This window comes from Typopeltis vanoorti, chromosome 21, assembly GCF_054136105.1.
Source record: "Typopeltis vanoorti isolate ZY-2024b chromosome 21, IOZ_Tvanoo_1.0, whole genome shotgun sequence".
NCBI lineage: Eukaryota > Metazoa > Arthropoda > Arachnida > Uropygi > Thelyphonidae > Typopeltis > Typopeltis vanoorti.
Window position 1 is genome coordinate 51,684,478 of NC_143569.1, and position 9,136 is coordinate 51,693,613.

The following is a 9,136-nucleotide window of genomic DNA, read 5'->3' on the forward strand; positions in this document are numbered from 1 at the left end:
TGCAGTTGACATTTTCAATGCTCCCTATTTTCATTGTCTTTGTCCTCTTAATGCTGACCTTCATACCATATCTATTATAACAGTTATTCAATTTAATCAGGAAATCTTGCCTCTAGAAGTGGATTTATTTAAAAGTATAACATCATCTGCATAAAGTAAAGAGCTAAGATTAGCATCTCCAATTTTGATATCGGGTTTAATACCACTTTCCTTTATAATGTGATCCATATAGATAATAAATAACAGAGGGATAATGTAACATCTTGTCTGACAACCGGATTTAACATGAAACCATCTTCCTTTACTTCATTTCTAACTGCTAATTTACAATTCAGATAAAGACTAAGTATTGCTTGATATAATGTCCGATTGACACAATACAACTGTAGCGTTTTGAATAGCACTTTTCTCTTGGCACCTTGTCATATGCCATTCCCAGATTTATAAAATTTAAATACAGATATTTGTTATATTATCATGATTTTTCAAATATTTGTTGTAAAAAAAAAAAAAAAAAAAAAAAAAAAAAAAAAAAAAAAAAATCTGATTCCGACAGCCTCTATTTGGCCAAATCCAGCTTGTTCTTAACCAAGCTTCCCTTCCACAATCCTTTTCAACTATACTTGCATAAATCCAGGAATACTCACTAAAGATATACCTCTGGAATTCTCACATTCAGTTCTATTTCCCTTTTTATATATAGGCACTAGGAGAGATCTACTCCAATCATCTGGAGTTCGTCCCTCTGTCCAGGTCTTCTGAACTATGAAGTACAGCCACAGTAAGACTTTTATACCTTAATACTTGAGCATTTCTGGTCAAATATCATCTAATCCAGCTGCCTTTCCACATTTCAGGCTTTTGATGGCTTTTTCTACTTCAAGTATGGGTATGTATTCCTGATTGCATGCCTGTTGAGTGTTTTTTTTTTTTTTTTTTTTACCACTGTGCTGCACTGATTGTTTCGTTTAGCAATTTTTCGAAATAATTACTCCATACATCAAGGATATATTTTTCTTCAGATTTCATGTCGCCTTTATCATTTTTTCGAATCTCTAATTCGTTTTACAGCCCTCTTTCCTCCATTTCTGAGTTTTTTCAACAGCCGCAGAATATTTTGCTATCTTCTTAATATTTATTTTCTATATTCTTACTAAAGTCTTCCCATGACTTTTGTTTAGCTACTTTTACACAGTGTTTAGCTTTCTTACATTTATCTCTATATTCTCTAAGAGCACAAGCTGACTTATTTACCAGGAACTTTCGATATGCTTTCTTCTTTTCCTTCACTGTCTCTTTAACTTTCTGTGTCCAGCATGGAGTTCTGATTTTTCTATCCTTGCTGACAACCTTGCCACATGCCTCTCTGAATCTATGTTTTATTCAGGATTTTCTACTGAATCTCCAAGTTTGGTTCCTGTTCTCAAACTTTTTTTCTTCGATAATGTTCATGTTTTAGTCTGAAGTTCATATCTCTCAACTTTTATTTGCTTTAAAACTTTCTTACATGTTCTTCTTTTCAATATGAAATTCAATTTTATCCTGTTCAAGACATCACTTCCGATTTCAAATCCTCTGTACGCCCTAGTGTCCTGCACCGGGGAGGAAACATCACTATCAACTGTAACATAGATGGCGAACCTCTGGCACGTGTGCCAGAGGTGGCACGTCCGAAAATTTTGCTTGCACGTCAACGATTTACAGGCGATATCCTTTTATATGCTTATAGATTATTCAATCTTTTTTTAAAAAAAATTGTTACAATATATACAAGTTAAATTTTGTTTTACACCAGAGAGCAGCTACGAAGATTGGTGCGCCATTGACAAAAGATCGCACGCCCCAAAGACAAAGGCAACCACTGTTGAGTTGAAATGCTAATTCTCTTCAACCGAATTCCATAACATTTGAAACTGTCATAACAACATTCACTATATATTTCTTAGTTTTAACACATTCACGGTGGGGTGTCGTTTATCGTTCTGACGGATCTTCTCATTACTGGCAGGCTCAACTCACACAAAGTTTCTACCCTTGGTTCAATTTTATTGATGCTTGTTTGCATTTGAGCTGGCATGGGAACTCACACATGCATTATATGGCATATTTTAATTCATGGTAGAATTTTATTTAAAGTTAGCCACTATGATCTGTCATAATGACATCAAGAATTTCAAATGCAATAAAACAAATATTTAATGAAGGGGATACAAATCCTTTGATGTTTATCTGCCTAAGCGAAACTCTAAGAACTAGGACTAAGATCTATGAGTTTCATACCGAAAAACTACCGGCAAATCTAAGTGTAAGTAACCACTTGGTAGTATTCTATGTTATAAAACAAATATTTATTTCATGTAATTGAAAAATTGGACAAGAGTTTTTAGTTAGATACTGTGTTTCCGGTGCAACATATGGTTTTGTTTAAGTATATACAGCATAGTTTCTGCAAGAAGGGACATGTGATTCATTAGTTATCACCGTTTTTATTCCAGCTGTCTGTAATTGCACTATTTGTTGAAAAGGCTCCGTACCTTATTCAGAGATACCATAAAACTACTTTTTTCATGCATCTGCAGTATAATGGGTGTTCGAAAGGGCATGTTTAACCGCAGGGAGCGAGTTATTATCGCCTTGCGTGAACACATGTTTAAACATTTTTCATGTGAGAGGTATATGCAAAACTTTCTAATGTCTTTTTTCGTAAAGTAAATTCAGGGGTGAGAGTTATTTTCGAGTAAATATGGTAAGCATTTCACCGATAAGTCGACATCCTTCTGCTGCTTCCCCTGCTCAGCTAACTTCGATGGCGAGTTACAATGCATAAATATTTTTTCAAACCAACATCATTAAAATCAATTTAATAATACAATAATAAATTTTACACTGAATAATATTATAAATTTATATTCAAATAAATATTATAAATAGAATAAAATATTATTTATAAAATTATAATTAATCAGAACATACAACAAAATAGAGCCACGAAAGTATACCACAAACCCTCGCATATCGGAAACTACCTCCATTTCCACTCATACCATCCATATTCCGTTAAAAAATTGGTCATCTTATCACAATTCATAAATGCTTACAATTTTCAACCAATCAGAGTAATCTAAACGCAGAAATAAAAAAACTAACACAGATCTTCAAAAATCACAACTATCCTACATAACTAATAAATTATGCAAACAGGACAGCCAAAAACCGCCAAAACAACCCAAGTACCAAAACAAACTCCCCAACACAAAAAATTATCAAACTACCATACACACAAAACATATACAAAGCCTATAAATACATCTTCAAACATACTGACTACAAACTGGTATTCACCACAAACCAAAAATTGGCAAATCTCCTAAAACCCACTAACTCTTACACACAAAAAGAAATATTTGAACACCACAACGCAGTGTTCAAATATTTATCACCTACACGGGTTCCACCATCAGGTCTTTATGGGCAAGACTATAAGAACACTTCCGCAATTGTAACATCTCGATTCCAGAACATTTAAACAGTAAAAAAAATGCAACATCAAAAAGAAAAAATGAATACAAAGCACAGGAAAAACGGAAATAGCTGTTCGCGCCCTTGAACAAAAGCATATCCCGCAGATCGACAAGCCCATCATAGTAGACAGACAAGACAATGAAACAATGCTTAGAATATCAGAAACAATAGCCATAAAATGTGACACGAACTCTATCAACGTCCACAGGCCTTACATAATCTCCAAGGTTTGGAAGCTTCACAACATAAAATTGAGGTCACAACCCCGACCAATAGGCAGTAACACAAGCACCTACTCAACCTGACATAGCATCCACTTCCTCCATGTGTTCAGACGACGACCAAGCATAGTCAAAACAGACCGCACCCCATCAACTCCCTTCTTCCCCATCTAAAAATCAGTTGCAATCAAGGTTTGCTTCAAGGCTTGCCACTGAATCTCTAAAGCTTGGTTCCTGTTCTGAAACTCTTTAATTTTTTCTTCAATAATCTTTGTGTATTTTAGTCTACAGTACACATCTGAGAGTTGCTCAACTTTTATTTGCTTTAAAACTTCTTACATGTTATTCTTTTCAATATGAAATTCAATTTTATTCTGCTCAAGACTAAATAGTGATCACTTCCGATTTCAAATCCTGTGTACACTCTGGTGTCCTGCATCAGGGAGAAAACATCACTATCAATAATAACATAGTCAATGAGACTTTTCTTATTCCTTGCCTCTTCTCTCCATGTGAATTTGTGCACATTTTTATGTAGGAACATTGTGTTAGTAATAACCAGTCCATGTCCTGAGCAGAAATCCAACAGATATTTGCATTATTAGCTTTGCTCTTTTCTCCAAATTTTCCCAAAATATTTTTCAATGTCTGACAATCACTTCCTCCTCTGCTATTTAGATCCACAAGAAGGAGTAACTTTTCCTTTTTCATTGTGTCAGTTGCTTTCTCTAAAGCCTCAAAAAATTCCTCCACTTCTACCTTAGTAGAACCTTCTGTGGGATAGGCACAAATAAATCTCATTGTTTCAGTTCCCCATTCTCAGATTTGCCCATATCACTCTACTTGAGACTGCCTGCCAAGAAGATTAGCCTGGTATTTAGCAATGGCTACTCCTTTTTCTTGATTGTCATTGCCTGAATATAACATTTTGTATTTATTGCTCAGAAAGATCGCACCAGTTTTTGCCTTTTTTGTTTCAGTCAACTATTATGTCTTTTCCTTTTTCATTGTTTCAGTTGCTTTCTCTAAAGCCTCAAAAAATTCTTCCACTTCTACCTTAGTAGAACCATAGGCACTACTAAGTCTCATTGTCCAGTTCCCCATTCTCATATTTGTCCACATCACTCTACTTGAGACTACCTACTGACCAGGGCATTTCCTTGATTGTCATTTCCTGAATATGGCATTTTGCGTTTATTTCTCAGATCTCACCAGTTTGTCATTTTTTTTTTGTTTGTTTGTTTCAGTCATCCCTTTTATGTCGATCTGGTACTTACCCAATTACTCGGCTAGCTCCATTTCTCCAGGCTTCTTATGTTGACAGTACCAATGTTAAACTCTGGTGATGTTGAGTTGTATTTCAGGATTTGTTCCAGTAACTGACTTTTTGTCGTTCACCCTGGTTCCCTGGCTAAAAACAATGGAGGCCCTTGCGTAATCGAGCAACTCTCCAGCTGGCATGAAATTCTGTCATGCTGTACCATCATTTTATATTGTGGTTTAAGCCAATGGTCAGCTAAATCTCAAATTGCCAGCCCATCTTTGTTCGTTCAGTATCCAGGTAGATACCTAACAAGGTGCACCACAAGAAAGTGAGGATTTGGCATTAGGTCAGAAGCCCTGGTCGGTTCTCCACATTCCTTTAAAGACCATGTGGAGGTCTCCTTTCAGTTATACAGCTTTGAACCTTAAGCACCCCTTAAATGCAAACTTAATATACAATTTTGTTGATTAATATTAGACTTCACTCTTTTTTCTCATTTGACAAACCTTGCACTACACAATTTACTAAAACTTCCAGATAATCAACTTTTACAATTCTAAATTCTGATCTAACCATTTTGTCGGTAATGGAATGCTGATAATAAAATTTAAATGCTTTTTTTCCCAGTTTTACTTTTGACAACACAAATTTTTAGACAAGATAAGATTTCTCATTTTTGGATTAATCTTTATTGGCATAAACATAAAATATTGCCTACTTAGCATCCAAAAATTAGGTTTTCCCCTTTCATTCAACATCTTACTTTTGCATCATCCAAACCCTACCTCTGAGCAACTATATGAATTGCTAATCCAACTACTGAATACAGTTCTCACATTTGGGGTGATGTCTCTTAGAACTCCCTAAAAATAATTGGATTCAGCACTCATAATTATGCTTATTAATGATCCACCTCTCACCAGTTTATGTGATTTTCTTTAGCAAGATATTCATTTTGTTCTATTTATATTTTCTACAAATATTTTCATTGTCCATCAGAAATTGCACTGTTAATTCTCCCACTCTTCTAAATCTGTTTCCATTTAAACACGTGTAGCTCCTACTCATCTCCTCACAGTTCAGTTCCAAACTCAGAACAAAATTTTCTTCCTTTCCATTCATTCTTTCTAATGCCATCTTCTGGAAGTCTACCTCTTATCTAGTTCCTAAAGTGAACAATCTACAGATCTTCAAATCAAGAGCTACTAATTCATGGTACTAACGTGATACAAGTTGCACAACCTCTCGTGAATGAGTTTACCACATAAAAAACAGTATCTGAAACTATTACCTTTGCTAACAGGTAACTTCATGGAGTCCAAAGACTTATCGAGGGAGGCCCACAAACATCATTCACAAAATAACTATCATACATCCCACAATGCAGCGAAAATTTCATTATGGGAATACGAAACTAAAGATTATTAACATAGAACCTACATATCTCCTTAAATTGATTTACTGATGACGAAGAACTGACTTCAGGCAACTCATGCCAGCAAAGGTTGGTCAATTGGTAGAACCTCTGCTACTAAACGCTCAGCAAAAAGCTAAGCAAGTTTGAGTGCAGTTAGTAGTTGGAAGGGGACAATCGTTTGATGCTGTTGGCACACTCTCCCTCAACGAATCTTTGGACTCCCTGGAGGTGTCACATAATAATAATAATTCAACAACATTGTAGAAAAAAAAAAAAATCTGGATCTCACATCCTTGCTAACTGAAATGTTACTCAACTTCCAATGATGACCTCTTGTTCAGTCACCACCTGCCATATACTGAAAATGTTCTAATGCCATTCTATAAAACCCTTTTAACAAAAAAAGAAATGTCATATCAAGTTAAATATCAATTTTAATATCAGCAGTCTTAGTAATGCCATAAAGCATTTACCAGTGACGTTGACTGACTGGTAAGTCAGTCGCTATCTATTGTAAATTATTCCTGTGGGCTTGATGAAGGACAAAATAGGGCTTCCCAATAATAAGTAGAAATAAGACATATACTTTAATCAAAAGATGTCTTCACTCTTAATGTCATATAAAAAGTAAGGAACGGACTTATGCAAAAATAAATAAATAAATAAAATAATAAATTCCTATTATCACTACAATAACTAGTTCATAAAATAATCACTTCACTCTCTATTTTCTTATAATGCATGAGATAGTATTTAAATCAATCTGATTCATTATGACAACAAGCTTTGTCACTACGTTTATAACAGAATTTTAAGAACTAGTCACTATCTTGCATTTAAAGTATCTCAGAAATGAAATTATGTGTATCATGACTGTCAGGATCAGATTCAAACTAAAGTTCTAATGGGCATAAAACATCTGAATTGCAATTATATTCTTTCAAAAATGAAATAATTCTTGTAATTAATGTGTTTTATGTGGACACATCATTTCTTCCAACATAAAAAACAAAAATGCATTTTAGCCGAGATTCCAAACTACCTTAAGTTGTAAATATTGCTCATTAGTCTGAAAATGAATCTATAAATGTTATCGCATCATTTTAAATATAAATGAACTGCAATGATATTATTCTCGCACTGTTAATCATTAACAAATTAAGTCAGAAACATCTGAACTACTCGCGTTTTTTTTTCTTTGAGCACAGTAATTAGCAAACTACACATCATGAACTAAGCATAGCCAAGTGAATGAGAATACTAATACGTTTGTTACTGCATGTTAGTTTTATTTTTTTATGAACTTGAAAGTAAAATTTCGATCACACTTGAAATTTTTGATTTAATAGGTTCATTAAAAAGACCATGGCTTGACATTAGTGTTAACTTCAAATTTCCCAGCTGAAATGAGATACAATGTTTCGGCTCCCGCGAGAACTACCATATTTAGCAAAACTACTCTTAAACACATTTCCGAAACGACAATGCTTGATACTGATACCATTCTGTAATATTCGAAATAATGTTTTCATTATTCCTATATATTAAAATTAAGAAAATGTCTAAAATATCAAAACTTTCGTGTTTTTCAGTTCATCAGCTGTTTTGCAATCAACACCGTTCCTGTCATGCGGCTCATCAGACGTTAATGCCATAGGTCTCTTTGCTACCAACGTCACTTGCGCGCGCCAATATGGCGGGATACACTAATATGGCGTATTTTGTTTACAAGCGATAGCATACTCCACATGTTGAACTTTTCGCACACATTATACTGTTTATATAGCACATATACCTAACGCTAAGACACCTACTGTATGGCTCACAGTATGTATAATAATTACTGAGTATCATATTTTAATAAATAGCTTTAAATTTGCAGTTTAAATGCGTTTTCTGAAAATAAACATGCTCGACTGGCCACCCTCACCAACGCGGGAAATGAACATGGCCGCAGCGAACACGACTTTCACACTTGTCAGTGGCTAGTGACAGAATCAACAAACAGTACTTACTCATCCCCATCCGGACAGATACCTGTTGTTTCATCGTACTTCGTGCAGTACACATCAGGATTATAATTAAATGTTCCGTCACGCCTTTTAACAGGTCTTCGCCGTCGTTGATTCATAAAATGCCAGTAGAAACACGTGAATGGTTTATGCTGAGTACATTTATGTTGAAGAAATAGTGGGCACTGTTCCACACGAAATTCCTTCAGATACCTAAAAAGAAAACGCAAAAACGTTAAAAAAAATCACGTCGTTCAGATAGGGATATCTGTCCCCAACCAGCCCCTCACGTCACAAGCTGAATCATACACTTACGTGTAGTGGATTGGCTTTTCTGTCTGCGTCGTTGATGAGACAGATTTCGCCTCCGAAGTAGACGGCATTTTGGAACTTGACTCGGGCGCGCGCAGCTCATTTGCGCAGGTAGCTCACATTAAATTTGATTTTTATTGGATAAAAATATCACGTGACTACGTAGCTGTCATTTTTATCAAAACAACCGGTACCCGTACTTCTCGCTTGGCCGTTAGCAGAAGCTTCGTTTGACGGGTACGATTTGTAAAATTTTATTGATAATATCTTGATATATAACTTGGAATTTTAGTAGTTATCTGAATGGAAACAATACACCACTTGTACTGCTTCTCAATTTGGTTAATTTCAGGAACACAGTACAAAATATAAACACCATACTTCATAC

General features: G+C 35.0%; 1 protein-coding gene across 2 annotated transcripts in view; it reads right to left on the bottom strand.

Annotated features, from left to right (window-relative positions):
- The window catches only part of unk (RING finger protein unk), a 343,825-nt gene extending 334,999 nt beyond the window's left edge, over positions 1 to 8,826 (bottom strand). For both annotated transcript variants that reach the window (XM_090411598.1, XM_090411597.1), the window contains exons 1-2: positions 8,752 to 8,826; positions 8,440 to 8,649 (exon numbers count right to left, since the gene is read on the bottom strand). In XM_090411598.1, coding sequence (XP_090267724.1) covers positions 8,440 to 8,649; positions 8,752 to 8,819 — 278 coding nt within the window. In that variant the 5' untranslated portion in view covers positions 8,820 to 8,826. The remainder of the gene's footprint in view (positions 1 to 8,439; positions 8,650 to 8,751) is intronic.
- Between the last annotated feature and the right edge of the window lie 310 nt (positions 8,827 to 9,136).